Genomic DNA, 16,865 nt, shown 5'->3' with positions numbered 1-16,865 from the left:
ATTGGCTTACTTACTTATTACTTAGCCATGAAAGCAACTTTCACAGACTAGCTTTATTTTTTCCATGACACCAAAGAATAGAATCACTTTATCTTCTAAGAAAATAAGGCAGAAGTCACCTGACATGACACGGAAGCAACTCTGCGGCATAATTTTCATTTGCCCTTACGAAACATTCTTTTTCTGCTTCCTTCTCTGGAAAGCTGACTCAAGAACTATACTAATTGGCTCCCTTGATTCTCTAGCTTTAGAGATGTGAGGTATCAACTAGAGGTGGCAGGACAGGAGATGAATGGGGTTGAAATAGTTTCCTCGTTTTTTTCTGGCCAGCCTCTAGCTGTGGCTAAGCTCTCTTTCCTCTTCAAGTTCAGGTGCAGTAATGGTCTCCACTATTGCTAGCCCTGGGTTTCTCTATTATCCCTTGTTGATTTCCCTAAATTCTACCCACAACCTTTAGTATATTGGTATAAAATCCAGAATTTATCAGTCTTATTTTTTAAAGAATAAGTGGTTTTGTTAAATTTCCTTATCACCATTATTTTTTTTTTTGGTACACAAAAAATTATAGTTATCTAAAATTAAAACAAAAAACAAAAACAAAAAACCCACCCCCCAAACTAAAACACTTTTAATATGCCATAACCCATACCACTAAGAATTTTATCATGCCTGAAGAGCAAAGTGTTTAAAAATGAATGTCTTTTTAAAACTAAAATGTTATTTCATGCACAGTAACTTAGTATTACAATTAAGTCAAAGGAAAAAAATTATTTACAGTATCTTAAGAAAAATACATATTCGTTTTCCAAATAAATCTACTTTACCAATCTGCCATATATTCCTGGAATCCTGCCAGATTTTTTTTCTTGAATTATTGCATCAAGGACTTTCCCTCTACTTCGATTCATTGCTAAGGAGCTCTTTGCTTCTTCAACTTTTTGGAGAAGATCACGAACCAAACCTTTTAATTTTATTTCTTCTTGTGTAAGTTCTTGAAGTTCTTTTTCTTTCTGAAAGTGTGAGTAGAGAAAATAAATCCCCAGAAGCATATGCCCAACCATAGCATAGAATTAGTTGCAATGCCTCATAAAAGGAAAGACAATAAATACTTGAACTAGAACTAAACTTCCATCTCAAACTGTTGGGTCAGACTCGAAAATATGCATGGATTTTCTACTTTAAAGGAACATAATAAATTATATGGATCAATAATAAGGAAAGTAAGTGAAGTATGGTTCTAGTAGTACACTGATTGATAGAATGAGTTGAGCTACAGCTGTGGATATCCCAGTTTGATACCACATAGTTATGTATTGAGGGTGTCTGAATTAAGGTCTGCAACTAATCAAAAACGGACCTTGGTACAGGACTCAGAATATGGGTGACCAGGCAGGACTATGGTTATACTGTACTTTGCATTCTAAATAATGAAAGATATTTATATTTCTTATTATATATGTATTTTTTTAAGAAAAAGCAGTTTTCTAAAAAAAAAAAAATTTTTAGAAAGAAAGTATGTACACGAGTCGGGGGGCAGGGAGAGGGAGAGAATCTTCAAGTAGACTCCCTGGTGAGCGTGGACCCACCCCCCAGACTTGGGGCTCCATCCCATGATGCCTAAGATCAGAACGAGAGCTAAAACCAAGAGCTGGACACTCAACTGAGACACCCAAGCACCCTAAAAAAAAAAAAACAACAACACAGCTTTGAAATGAAAGGGAACATGGTAAGTGAACAAATAGTACTATTGTTATAGAAAAATGTCAGGGTGCTAAAAAGAGGAAGCATATACACCTGTACATTAACCCCCAAACTTTCAATTTCTCAATCTCTTTAGAGCAGTCACTTTTTTTTTTTTCCTAACTGGCATTCTCCCTATCTCCTGGCTTTGAATTATTACCTGTATTATCAGTCACAGTATCAGATAAAAGCTCAAGTTACAAATATAATTTATACCCAAATAAACTGAATCACCAACAAGATAAAAGTGGTCATTGGACAGAATTTAAATTTAAATTAATTCTAATTGGTCATGAAATTTCCTAATGATCAATAGTATATATTTACTAAAATTACAAAGAATTTCTTTTCAGTATAATTTCTGTTGCCATCTTAACTAATGAGGCTCTGGAAATTAAAGTTGTGAAATTCCTTCAGAGACCTAATTCACTCAAGGATAAGGAGGGGAACCTAATGAGCTAAGTTAGATACATTGATTAGTTTAAAACAGTATGCAGTCTCAACAACAACAAACTCTGGAAGTTCCAAATTAGAAAAAATATACTAAGACAGTTGTTCTTTTTTCTTTTTTTGATAGTTGGTTTCTATGTTCATTCTTACACATATATTTAGCTTTTTCATTTATCTCTGCAGAAGCTGTTTACACTTAGATTTAAAGAAACACAAACTTTCTTTTTTTTAAGAATTATTTCTGTGGAAAATAATGGTGGTAGTGTTATTTACTGTTTGACACTTCTGGGGAGAATATAGTTCCTTGATAGTCTCAATTCATATTATACTGAATACTGAAACCAATTCCATTCTTTTAGGGAAGATTACACTAAATGAAAAAAGTAAATCTAAATATATCAGTCACATGTTTAGATTCGAAAAAAAAATATATAAAGATAAAAATTGAAAACAAGGGTTGATAAACAATATTCAGATGAAATAAAGATTTACCTCTTTTAATTCCAGCTCAGAATGAGGGAGTTTTGCCTCTATATCTCTAATTGCAGCTTTCCTTTCTTTGAGAGTCTCAGAAGCTGCAATTAGAGCTTCCTTGGCCTTATTTAATTGAGACACTGCAGTATTATGAGCACTGAGATAGATATCAAGTTCTGATTGGGCTACATCCATCTTTGAACGTGCTTCATTCACCGATTTGCTAAAACCCATAAGTTCTTTCTCTCGACTCTGTTAAAATATGATGGACTCCATTAAATCAAATACGTTTTCAAATCTAAGCTGAAATAGAAACCGTACATGTTGAATTCAACTTTAAAGAGATTCTACAAACATATATATATATATAAAATAATTTTTACGACTTGAGTCATATCAGTAGTTTCTGCCTAGTTGCCAATGTTCATCGTACATAAAGTCTCTTCCAATTAATTTCACAAGAGTTTAATGAACTTAACTTCATTTTGGAGATTATAACAAGAAAAGACTGATTTTAAGGAAGAAACTTTGGGAGTCTCAACTCTAGATCCATGGTCTTTCACAACTTTACCTGAAATGTTAAGTTATAAGGAGTATTCAGCAGAAAGTTTCCTCAAGTATATTTATGTTGAGAATCTTTGTAAATTTTATTAAGTAAGGCCAGGTAATCCTCAACACTAGTTATGTGACAAGTGACCAGGAATTTTGGGCCACTGTAATTGTGTAGAAAGGACCTATATATTACAATAGTGGCATAAGAAAGGCCTTTACAAAAGCTCAATTCTTTCCTCTCACACATAAGGGAAGAGGCCCAGGCCCAGGGGTTATGTGCAGTCATGAGATTGTCAGTTTAAATGTCTGATGGTGAAAATCATGAACACTAATATTCACACACTGCTCATAATGTTCTAGGCCTATTCTGGATGTTATGTATGAATTCTTTAACATTAACAATCTCACGAGGTAAATACTATCATCATGCTAATTTTGAGGAAAATGAATCAGTTTAAATAACTTCCTCCAAGTCATGCAATCACTCTTAAATGGCAGAACTCCTGTTTTCAGCTACTATATTGAGGAACGAAGACACTTGGATGTGTGTCCTGGCTTTGTCATCATCCCAAGATGCCAAGACACATAGTAGTATTCAACATATATCAGACAAGCAAAAGTGAACATCTGTATTCATAAAGTACTATATCATGAAAGCTACTGCATTATCTATTGCCATTTTACCACATGGGCATCCTACTTGTGAAGTTTTGTAGTGTGGTATTAGAAAATGCCCCTATTCCAGAGCAGAATCTACTAAATCTGTAACTTCCAAAAAAAAAAAAAAAAAAAAAAAAAAAAAAAACACAACCCAAAAACCCCCCACAACCCAACAAAACTTTACTGAGGTATACAAAGTTTGTACAAAAATCTTTAACATATATATGTGTAAGCCTTACATAATTCATTTATATAACATAAGTCAATTCAACTCAATTACTATTATAATTTCTACTCAACAGACTCAGTCTTGCCAAAGGCTGTGGTGAATATAAACAAGGAAAGCTAAGCTTCCTGCATTATACTTTTTTTGGGCAGATAAGACATATCAATATTACTACTTCACACTCTCGTTTTATTAATGAGGTGCTAAAATAGCCAATGCTTTTATCATTTCTTACTTTCTAGGCATTTTATGTAAGAAAATGCATTTTATGTTCACGAAGATTTACAAGATTAGTATTTTTTTCCATTTTGAGAAGACTTGGGGGCATAACACCCCACGCAAGATCAGAAATGATAAATGACCCTGACCCAAGAGGCATGGTTTTAACTATTATACAATTGCTACAGGAGAAGAGAAAGGTAGATATCAACCTGCGGTTAGTGTGGTTCCATGATTTTATAGGTGTTAACCAATTAAATTATTTTCTTGGTAACTTAAGGGAAGACAAGAGTATTTGATGAAATCAAAAGACTTAAAGAATGACATATATAACAAAGTATTTGACATGACCTATTTCCTGCCATCACCACAGATTCTCAGTTAACTATTTTTTTTTTTTTTTTAATGGGAAAGTAGAAAACACAAAGGGGAGAGTCTAGGCTGTTTTTAGGAACATTAGATACTAGAAGTCCAAAGCTTTTTCCAATAGTTCAGTTTTTACTATTACTACACAAAAACATTAAGTTAAAAATAAATAGCAACTGATAAAGAATCTTACTTCTTTTTCTCTCTGAAGCCCTTGTGTTTCTTGTTTAAGGCTATCCATGACTTCTTTTAACTTTTTTTCTTCTTTCTCCTTTTCCTTCTCAAGGGCACTGTTTCGAGTTGTTGTCTCAGTTATGATCTGTTCACTCTTGGCAGGTATACTTTTAAATTCTTCAACCTGATTGTAAAATAAACTTACACGAGCATATACCTTTGGACTATCCACCATCAATATTTGACTTATTTTTTAAAAGCATTTCTTGGTGTCCTCTAGGTAGATCTTTGTGTTTTTCTCCTTTGTAATCAGACTTGAATACCTGGTTTTAGCAAATACTTCCTTAACCATTTACACCACTTTTTGTGCTTTTAGTTTAATAGAAAAGTTAATTCTATTAATTTTTCATTTGTTTAGGACAAAAATTCTTCCTAGCTGGCCATCAAGTCTTTCTTCCTTCTGCTCCATTTTCAGGCTGTTATTACCCTTCTTCATCAATTAATACATTTGGACTACATGGAATTTCCTAGACTGCTCCTTCAAGGAATATTGCAACTTACCTCAGATTACTTTTATACCTCTTGGGATCCCTGAAATCCTAAAATCTTTCAGATTCCTGAGTCACCATATAGGACTAATATCTTATTCCACTAATACTTTTTGGTAATAACCACTCATTGACATTTGATGCCTAAAGGCTAATAAGTTAAGTTACAACTGGCTTAGTCTCTCCAATTTAAGGGTTACTATCAAACCCATGTTATTTTGTTTATCCTGATTAATCTAGTACCAGAGTTCAACATTTCCTAAAATTATGATGCTCTAACACTGATTCACACAAGATTTAATCCCATAGTGAACAGAAAGAATTTTGCAAACAAATTCCATTTGGGAAAATACAAATGAAAGACTCCCAACTGATAATTAGGGACCGATTCCCAGGAAGTTAGGCATTCTGGTCCAAACTTAATTTTTTTTTAAAGATTTTATTTATTCATGACAGACACAGAAAGAGAGAGAGAGAGGCAGAGACACAGGCAGAGGGAGAGAAGCAGGCTCCATGCAGGGAACCTGATGTGGGACTTGATCCCAGGTCTCTAGGATCACACCCCGGGCCGAAGGCACCAAACCGCTGGGCCACCGGGGCTGCCTGTCAAACTTAATTCTTTTTAAAGCCTCAAAATTGCCAATAAACTTCTTATAGATTTTAAGCTTTCCCTTCCTTCCTTTCTAGGAGGGAACTCCTACTCTGATACTCTTTACTTGAATAAACAGAAGGCAGGTAATTTTAAAAGTCCAAAATACATAACCAAAAACACCTCTTTAAACCATTACCCTAAGAAAAAGAAAACTATTTTATCATCAAATAGTGTTACTAATCTCGCAAATATTTCCCTAATAATATATGCCACAGAAAAGTAAGCTCTAAATTTCAAAGCCAATGAACGCCAAGATTTACCTGTGGAGAAAAAAAAAAAAAAATCATGTTCAGATATAAATCCTAAAACATTTAATATTCAGGATCCCAACTCACTTTCTTAACAAATAAGGGACTGACAATTCCATGAAAAATAATGAAAATCAGATTTGACCAACCCCTTCAAAACCTACCTTTTCTTTATCTTTTTGAAGTTGTTTCTCCAGTTTTTTGGCTTTACTTGAAGCATGTTTTAATTTTTCTCGAACTTGAACATCTTCCAAATCTAGCTGTGTAAATTTTTGTTTGTTTTCCTCAATAAATTTTGTAATTTTATTCAGTTTTCTAGCAAAGAAAGAGAATTAGGTCACTATTTTGGATATCCATTTAAAGCCATGCTCTGCCTGGGACCCTGCTGCTGTAAATGTAACTAAACTCTTACAGAGAAGAACAGATCCTATAGCTATCCATTTTCAAACTGAGCCTCACCTCCCACTAAATTTGAGGGAGCTGTTAAGATGGGATTATGAGTTTCTTTGTCTAAGCTAAATAGGAAATACTACATTTTCCAATGACTATAATGTCAAGGTATAGGAAGAGTTTAGTATAAATTTAAGTAAAACTCATTTTAAAGGAAAAAAAAATCACATAGGTGAGAGATATTGGTGTCACCACATACTGACACAGAGAAAGGTCAGGATAAAACTTAAAACAAAACAAAACCCAAAAACACACCAACCCCACAAAACTACCTAGAGTAATCTAGTTCTACCTCAGTTAGATGTGTGGACTATCAAGACAACTAACCTGTCAGGTTAAATGTTAATTTTTGCTGTGATGTTTTGTTATTGTGTTCTGCCGCTAGGTGGCAGCATCCTCTGCTATTTTTAAGACCAGTGTTGGACATTCTATTTGTAATAATCAACTGGATGCAGGGCAATTAAATTGTTTGATGAGAGACTCCTAACTCTGGGAAATGAACAAGGGGTGGTGGAAAGGGAGGTGGGTGGGGGGATGGGGTGACTGGGTGACAGGCACTGAGGGCGGCACCTGATGGGATGAGCACTGGGTGTTATGCTATGTGTTGGCAAATTGAACTCCAATAAAAAAAAAAAAATTAAAAAAATTTTTTTTTGTTTGAAAAAGGAAACCATTTTATATGCCGGCAAATCCATTATACTTATGTGCTAGCAGTAAGTTTATATATAAATGCACATGTAAAATCATGAACTCAACCCAAATACTTTTAGTACTTTCCAAAAGGTTATTACTTCTCTACATCTTTTACAGCTTTATTCTTAGCTTTCATTTCATTTGACAATATACTGCTCTTCTCATTAATTTCTTTGGTATCTTCGTGAATTTTTTCCTTCTGAGTTTCCATTTCAGCAATTCGTTTTTGTAGATCATAACTAGAAGGAAAAAAAAGAATCAGAGATCCCAAAATGCCATTTCTAAAATTGTGTAGTAAGTTTTGGTAAAATTAGCTGTTTCTAAAGTATTCTTAACTGCAGTCAACTTACAATTACCCAGGGCTTTGGGGGGAGAGACAGGGAGCCCTGCAGCACACACCTAACTCAGGGTCAAAGCTAGAATTAGGACAAAATAAGATTGGCTATTATAGAATTATAGGCAATAATTATGTAGAATTATTAACATTAATGAACAGCTGTGAACCCACTTCCCAACTTAAAGTAGGATACTTAAACGTCAACTCTGAGGACTTCAGGGATAGGCGGCAGAGTAGGAAGATCCTAGGTTCACCTCGTCCTAAGGATATAAACTAGATAACACCCACATCAATGTAAACCCAGTAACTGCAAAGACTGGCAGGACATGCCCCAGGGCTACATGTAACAAAGAGGCCAGCCACAGTGATGGCAGGAAGGGTAGAGATGTGGCTGGGACTAAAGGGATCCACGAGAATGGCCTTGGAAGTGAGGGGTGTCATGAACATGAAAAAAGGAGTGGAACAGACCCTCACATCAAGAATCCCAGGAATGGGAAAAGATGAATGCCTAATACATATGGCTCTGAAAACTAGAGGGCCTAATTTCAAGAGCTCTTATAAACAGTGAGGTGACACACCTGAAACTTTCAAAATCAGCAGTCAGAAATGGATGAGAGGAAACGGAGATCTGACCCTTAAAGAGACAGCACAACAAAAAGTTCCCATGGAGATAGAGCACAGAAGGAACAGTTTGAAAAATTGGGATATACGCAAAAGGAGTTTTATATACTAATCTCAGGGAACGTGCTGGAGGCAGATACCTTTAAGAGACTCTACCAGGAACAAAGAAGCTGGCAGGCACCATTTCCCTCCTCTATCTTCCAGCCTAGATATAGGGGACACCTACGTGAACCAGGGCAGTGCCAACACTCTCCACTTACCTTGCAAAGAGCATGACCCTCCACCCCCGAATTCTCTTGCAGTCCTGCCCCCTCCAATATGCCCTTGGCCAGAGTCCATCCAAAGCAATGCTATAAGCCTGGCAATGTACAAACAGTACAGATAGGAACAAGCACCACTCCAAAGTGACGTCTGGCCTGGGTATCACACACACCAGTCTGACTGAACCCCAGCAATGGGTTGGGAACAGACATTTAGTCTGGCTGCAGGCTCTGCCTATCAATGAAAGCTTCTCAAGGGACAACAGGGTAAGTGCCCTGCAGTTCAGTGCCACGGTATCTCTGGCAAATGCCTCGTCTGATTCAAGTCAAGCCCGAAGTGTCCCCAGATTGGCTCACTAACAACACAGGGAACAAACCTTGCCCAAAATGCAGAGAGAACCATTGCAGATGACTGGACTGAATGAAGGCAAATGCTCAACCACATTAGTGAGACACATGCAATACACATAGGAGACACCCCTGTGGTGTCAAATTCTGTTACACTGCAGGACACTACAGGACCTGTTCTTTATAAGGCAACTACTTTCAAGAGCAGGAGACAAGGCTGACCTTCCTAACACACAGATAAACAGAGTTGGACAAAATGAGAAGACATAGGAGTATGTCCTAAATGAAAGAACAGGAAAAAACTCATGAGAGGTAAATAGAACAGAGATAAGCAGTATGTTTGATAGATAAAGTAATGGTCATAAAGGTCCTGATTGAACTTGAGAAAAACAGTGGAGGATCTCATTGAGACATTCAACAAAAAAACAAAAAACGTAAAAATAAGTGCCAGATGGAGATGAAGAACTCAACAACTCAAATTAAAAATACACTGGAGGGAATAAATAGATGCAGTAAAAGAATGGATCTATGACGTGGATGATAGAGTAATGGAAAGCAATCAAGCTAAAAAGGAAAAAAAAAAAAGGACTTAGTTCCCATTAAATGTAGTAACATTTAGGTTATAGGAATCTCAGGATCCCTGGGTGGCGCAGCAGTTTAGCGCCTGCCTTTGGCCCAGGGCGCGATCCTGGAGACCCGAGATCGAATCCCACATCGGGCTCCCGGTGCATGCAGCCTGCTTCTCCCTCTGCCTGTGTCTCTGCCTCTCTCTCTCTCTCTGTGACTATCATAAATAAATAAAAAATTAAAAAAAACATAGGTTATAGGAATCTCAGGAGAAGAGAGAAACATGGGGGCAGAAATTGTATTTGAAGAAATAATACTGAAAATTTCTCGAATCTGGGGAAGGAAACTGAAAAATAGAATTGCCGTATGATCCAGTAATTCCACTACTGGAATTTATCCAAAGTATATGAAAACATGAATTCAAAAAGGTGTATCAACCCCTATGTTTCCTGCAGATTTACAATAGCCAAACTATGGAAACAGCCTAAGTGTCCATCGATAGATGAATGGATAAAGAAAATGTGGTATGGGATGCCTGGGTCACAGTTAAGTGTCTGCCTTCCATTCAGGTCATGATCCCAGCATCCTGGGATCAAGCTCCAGGGTCAGTCTCCCAGCTCAGTAGGGGGAGTCTGCTTCTTCCTCCGCCGCTGCCCCTTCCCCTGGCTCAAGTGTATATACTCTCAAAGTATTTAAAAGAAAATGTAGTACATATACATACAATAGAATATTAGTCATCCATAAGAATGAAATCTTGCCATTTGTAGCAACATGGATGTATCTAGAGTGCCTAAGTGAAATAGGTTAGAAAAATACAAATATCATTTCACGAACATACGGAGTTTAGGAAATGAAACAAAACAAAGGAACAAAGAAAGACAAACCAAGAGAGATTTTTAACTACAGAGAACAAACTGATGGTTACCCAAGAGGGGATGTGGGTGGCAGAATGGGCAAAAGACGTGAAGTGGATTAAAAGGAAGAGCACTAAATATAAAATTGTTGAATTACTACAGTGTACACCTAAAACTAAGATGATTATATTGGAATTAAAATGATATAAAAATAAGCATCAACTTTAATACTATGGTAAAAACCCCTAATTTAATGAATTTGTTACATAAAATAATTTTTAGAATTTTTCCTCTACTTCAGTCTTTATTTTTCTTAAATACAGGAAAAACCGCTAAATGTCAGAAACTAATAAAAACTGATAAATTAATGTACTTACATGTAATATTGGCAGACATGATTCTTTTTTCTAAATATTTCATTTTCCAAGGTAAGAAATTCAATGGCTATGTTTTTCTCTCCTTCTAAGGCATCCTTTTCCTTTTCCACCAGCTTTACTCTGTTCAACTATAAAAATTTAAAATGTACAGATTGTTCAAATGTACTTTTTATGGATAGCATCAATTTCAAATGTACTCATGTTAAACAAAATTAACTATATTAATAAAAAATGGGTTATTTAATAGTCAATAAGAAATATAAAATTAAATCTAAAACAGTAAAGATTTAACAATTCTAACTTTAGTATTTGACTCAGAATTTGTTCAATTTACAAAATAGTCTAATTTGCAAGAAGAGTCTACAGAATATTCACCTTCTCTCCTCTGTGTTCATTTAATATTTCAACTCTCCGACACAAGATTTTAATAGGCTCATTTAGCCGTCCGCAACCAATTATATCTTCTAAATATTCAAGCATACCCTCATCATGTTCAGTCTGGCCTTTTGGTTTCATCATAGCGATTTGTTCAACTTCACCCTTAAAAGAAAAGTTGTATTACACACTTACTGTGTACCTTTTAGCCACATCACTCTTAAGAAATAGAAACAATTAAATCCAATAGTAACCAGTAAGTAAATGATGTAAAGCAGTAGTTTAAAGGGATTTAATAAGATACAAATAAAAATGTTTTCTCCACTGATGTTAGGGTTTTTCATTTTCACAGCTGGTAAGAAACGTATGTTTATACTCTTACATAAGCTCTTACAAAATTATAATACACAGTCACATACACATATCAGAGCCAAAGAAAGATTCCCAATCTAAAAAGTTCATTCAATATAAAAAAATATTAACTTTTCTATGAAATAAAACTCAGCAAAAGAATTTAATTTACAATTACTTTGGTAACATTATCAATTATTAATAAGTAGAGCTCTTATTCTGAAAAACAATTTTCAAAAAAATCCTTCACAGCTCAACTATAGTAGGAATCCTGCCCCAAGATGGTGTATTATTAAACTTTCTGTATAAACCTGGTGTTCTGAGTTCCTTAACAAGTGCAAGACTTTATAAGGATATCTCATACTTAATGTTCTAACTTTCTAAAATTAAGACCATTAAATAAAGAAAATTACCTATTTCTTATGATAACAAGATACCCAACTGACAGAAAACTGAAGATCTTGGTACATATGAATTTGGAAACCTTTTTTGCAATCGTTAATATAACACCTTTGAAGTGCAATTAAAATTCTCAGATTAACATATTATTTGTATTTATGCAATTTAATTACAAAGAAAAAAGAAGAAAAAGAATGCACAATCAGTAACCTTCAAGGCTGACTGCCAGGCAACCATTTAGTTTCATGGTGGAGAAAATTTGGTCTGAACATGCTCAGGCAAAGCGCTGCTACTTTACTTCACAGGAGTAGCCTGCTTATGCTATTACAACAAAAGAAAAGGAACAAGCAAGTAGAAAAAAATATATAGTATGCCTTTATTTCAGCAAAATAGCAAGGGTGAAAAAAAAAACAAGAAAAAATATACATTAAAAAGCATGTTACTCCTTCAATTTAAATATTTAAAATATTTATTTATGAATAAACCTCAAAAAATCTGGGGTAAACCTTGCTGATGTAATGACTAAGAGTCATATTTACCAAGAGCTCCCACATAAATATAAAGTAGAAAGAAAAATCGGGGCACCTGGCTAGCTCAGTTGGTAGAACATGCCATCTTAATCTCAGGGCTGTGAGTTCAAGCCCCATGGTGGGCATGGAGCCTACTTAAAAACAAAATAAAAAACCTCAAACCAAAAAACAAAAACCCCCCATAAACTTAAAAACAGCTCAATTTAAATCTAACAATTGAAAAGCTTTGAATTGAATAACTTTTAGTATTTTTGTATACTATCACTCTTCTGTAGTAGTTTGACCATACAACAGAACATGATTATCAAACACAAAATAAAAGGTTATCCAAAGAGCTTGTTATTTTTCATTTCTCTGTAACCTTCAGTGTGTTTAGGTTATTGTTTTAACTAAGTTAGCGTTTAAACTAAAATATGTAGATATTTACATAAAACATTTTATTCTGCTTCCAATTATCAGGTCCTTCCAAATGTTCGCAGTATTAAAAAGTCTTAGGATTTAAAACCTGGAATAACGTCCAAAGTTTTGGATTACAACAGGGCAAAGTCAGTCCTTGAAGCTTTTTTTTTTTTTTTTTTAAAGAAGCAGAGTCTTATTCAAAGTTAACTAGGTAGGGTTTATCAACAGCCACACCACTGACATTTTGGGCTGGATATTCTTTGGTATGGGGAGCTATGCTGGGCATCATAGGATGTTTAACAACATCTCTGACCTCTAAGCACTAGAGGCCAGAAGCATACTACCCCCTAACCCCCCAGCAGTAACAACTCAAAATGTCTCCAGACAATGTTCAATGTCCTGGGGGCATAAGGATGCAAAACTATATTCAGCTGAGAACAACTGATGTTGAGGTAGTAGTTTAACTTTTTTTGGGTTTATAATCCAAACACAAAATATCTGACATCTGATATTCTAATTTACTGCCTGTTTTAGAAGGCCGAAAAACTACGCCAAGAGAACCTACATCTTAGTCAAATGGGCATAAGATATTATTACTTGAGTATATAGTTTTCAGACAGCCTGAAGTTAGGATTCAGTGTAGCAGTTTACGCTGACAAAAATATTCCTAAAGGCATCACACTTTTCCTGGCCAAATTACTGAAGAAATGGAACAACACTATTAGGAGATTGCCTAGCTTTGGGTAAAGCACAGCAGTTATTTCTTTGGGTTACTTGTTCCTCTTTCCCCAGTTAAAATGATGGCTATTCAGCTATGATTTCTTTTCATTCTAACAATGTTGCAGACTGTTGAAAATAAAAATGCTAAAATGAAGACAATGACATTATGAATCAAAATAGTTCCATTACAAACATCACATAACATTCAGTTTTAGATTGTTTCATGGCACTCTTTTTTTTCCAGCCAGTTATTATTATCAGATTAGTACCATAGATTCAACAGGCTATTAGAACATTTAGGCCTCTCTACCTGTCACTTGACTTACTGTGGTATTCTAATGACAACTTAGGACCTTTGTTTTGGCTCTCTGTTCCTCAATGTTCTTTGCCTGCCTTACCACCTGCTACTATGTGCTTTCTTCTTTTTCCATTTTACACCATTTCATATATAATTAGAGTTCAGTCTATGCTTGAAAGATCACTCCCCCCCCCCAAAAAAAAAACACACCTATCCCATGTGAAATTATACAATATAGTTTTAAGTTAGGGCAATAAGCTCCACACATTTCAGAAATAAAGAATTTTAAAGCATCATCATATATTTAAAATAACCCTTCCATATTAAGGCTCCAAATCACTTATCATGGTAGCACGAAGACATAAAAATATTTCAAGTTGCTTAACGCTAGCATCCGAAGCCAGTAAAAGGCCACAGTCCTCTACAACTATCTCTAGCTTCTATACCTTCAGCAGACTGAATAAGGTTTTTTTTTTTTTTAATATTTACATTTTTTTAAATTTTTTTTTTATTTATTTATGATAGTCACAGAGATAGAGAGGCAGAGACACAGGCAGAGGGAGAAGCAGGCTCCATGCACTGGGAGCCCGATGTGGGATTCGATCCAGGGTCTCCAGGATCGCGCCCCGGGCCAAAGGCAGGCGCCAAACCGCTGCGCCACCCAGGGATCCCTGAATAAGGTTTTAAGCATTTTTTTTTTTTTTGGCCGTTATTTACTACAAACTTCCTTTAAATTATATCAGAGACATTAAGCAACTGAATAAAATACCAAGTATGGTTTTTCAAGAGTAACAAAAACTGCAAATATATTTCAAGAAAATACGTATTAATACCAAAGGCTTAAATCTTAACTTACTAAAATAGGTGGCAAATCAGGATATTGGGATTCAGTTACACCATTCTTTGATAATCTATTTTACAGAACTAGTTTAAAAATCTAATAAACAGCTATGACGCTCTTTATTCTTATTCACATGGAATCCAAATTTTAGCAAGAATGAACCACAAGAAACTCAACTGCATAGCTATATTAAAAATTTTTTTCCTAATAAGGCCTGAAGAACTCTTCTAAGAAATATGGATGTATGCATTAGAACTAAATGGCCCTAATTTACTGGTCTCTACGGTATATATGTATATATACATATATAGATTTTATTATTTGTTTAAGAGGGAGCAAGAGCACCCGCACACACTGGAAAGGGCAGAGGTGGGAGAGGTACAAGTACACCTCCTGCTGAGCACAGGCTAGATGCAGGGCTGGAGCTTTCCACCTGGAGATCATGACCTGAGCAGAAACCAAGAGTGGGATGCTCAACCAACTGAGCCACCAAGGCGCCCTGAGGCTTTGAATTTTTATATTGTCTTGATAATACTTTTATATTGTCTTGATAATCTTTTTACTTTCCACTGTACTACATTATCCTTTATGTTTGCTAATAAATTTTTATTCTAATTTGCTCTTTGTCAGTGCCAGAGACCAAGAAACCAAATGACAAGTTAGTATCAGTATCTACCTAAAATAAATACATAAATAGAAAGGACAATGCTTTAGTGGGTGGACTGCTTGATGTCTATTCTGGTTGCTTACGGGTAGCTTCCTATTTTCTTTCATAGCTGAGACTGTTGAATCAGACACGTCTGGATACTAATAGAGCTAAAAAGTCTTTTGATATGGCACAGGCTTACTTCTACAGGCTGAAAGACTGTAACTCACATACTTTGTATGACATGCCAAGCTTAGAAGAAGTATACTGGGAAGAAAAAGGAAGAAGAGATCAAGAAGTAACTTGGACCTAGGTTAATCCAATTTCCAAATTACTAAACAATAAGAAAAAAAATCTTGGTTCCTAGTTAAAATTCTAATTCTAATTCAGGTTTTATAATAATGAAGACAAAAAGTACATGAAATTGAAAACTTTGACAAAACTAAGACAAAAAGTACATGAAATTGAAAACTTTGACTAAAACTGCCTTAGTAGTTGTAGCTTTTAGGAATTTACAAAATCACTCCTGAGACGGCAATCATTAATGTAATTTTGAACCATTATAAAAACATTAAGGTTCTCATTCTTCTAACTTCGGAGCAAAATGCATCCACACCAATTAAATCTCCTAAGTCACAGTTACCATGAAATGCTATGGAGACCTAATAAAATCCTACTTATTTACACCAACATTTATTACAAGGGGAGAAAAGCTTTGAAATTAAGGTATATATAAATGGGGACATGTATAAACATGACTACAATGGCCAATTATAACCTAACACTTTATTGAAAAAAATTTTTTTATTCACTTATTCATGAGACACACAGGAGAGGCAGAGGGAGAAGTAGGCTACCTACAGGGGGGGGATCGATGCAGAACTCGATCCCAGGACCCCAGGATCATGACCTAAGCCGAAGGCAGATGCTCAACCACTGAGCCACCCAGGTAACCCAATCTAACACTTTCTGAAGGCATGTGTTAAGTGCCTCTAAGGACATAAACAGGGCTTAACCATTTCTGCATTATTTATACCATCTTAGCATAGTGCCTCATTAGGTACTCATTTGAATCAACTGATGAAATTTAAAATGAATTCAAATACTAGAAATATCTACTTCAAAAACTACTAAGTCAATATAATCACTGCAAAAATATTTTTTATCCTCATGGACTTCTAAAATTTAGTGCTGTTTAATCTTAAAAAATAAAATTTCACTCTACTTAGATTACTTAGGCTGTTAAACACTACTACTGGCCAATGTATAAATTTAATTCAAAGGAGAAATGTTATATGGGAGAGAATTTTTAAAAAAATCATATTTTTACTTACCTTCAACTGCTTTAAAGCTAGTGCAGGAGCCTAAGCTTTTGAAAAGGAATTTAAACATCCATATAAATCACTGTCACTATCCCTCAAGCTTTTAAATAGGGCATCATTAGTTCTACCTAGTCTAATCCCTGTTTCTTCTTCCTAACAGGTGAATTC

The 16,865-nt window shown here is 35.2% G+C and overlaps 1 protein-coding gene across 1 annotated transcript in view; it reads right to left on the bottom strand.

Annotated features, from left to right (window-relative positions):
- Positions 1 to 16,865, bottom strand: part of SMC4 (structural maintenance of chromosomes 4) — a 38,601-nt gene that overhangs the window by 15,198 nt on the left and 6,538 nt on the right. The window contains exons 6-12 of the mRNA XM_055308138.1: positions 11,192 to 11,356; positions 10,817 to 10,944; positions 7,551 to 7,691; positions 6,474 to 6,624; positions 4,881 to 5,045; positions 2,683 to 2,916; positions 825 to 1,010 (exon numbers count right to left, since the gene is read on the bottom strand). Coding sequence (XP_055164113.1) covers positions 825 to 1,010; positions 2,683 to 2,916; positions 4,881 to 5,045; positions 6,474 to 6,624; positions 7,551 to 7,691; positions 10,817 to 10,944; positions 11,192 to 11,356 — 1,170 coding nt within the window. The remainder of the gene's footprint in view (positions 1 to 824; positions 1,011 to 2,682; positions 2,917 to 4,880; positions 5,046 to 6,473; positions 6,625 to 7,550; positions 7,692 to 10,816; positions 10,945 to 11,191; positions 11,357 to 16,865) is intronic.

Source organism: Nyctereutes procyonoides, unplaced genomic scaffold (assembly GCF_905146905.1).
Source record: "Nyctereutes procyonoides isolate TBG_1078 unplaced genomic scaffold, NYPRO_anot_genome, whole genome shotgun sequence".
In the NCBI taxonomy this organism is placed as follows: domain Eukaryota; kingdom Metazoa; phylum Chordata; class Mammalia; order Carnivora; family Canidae; genus Nyctereutes; species Nyctereutes procyonoides.
Note: the sequence above shows the minus strand (reverse complement) of the source record. Positions and strands in the feature narration are given on the sequence as shown.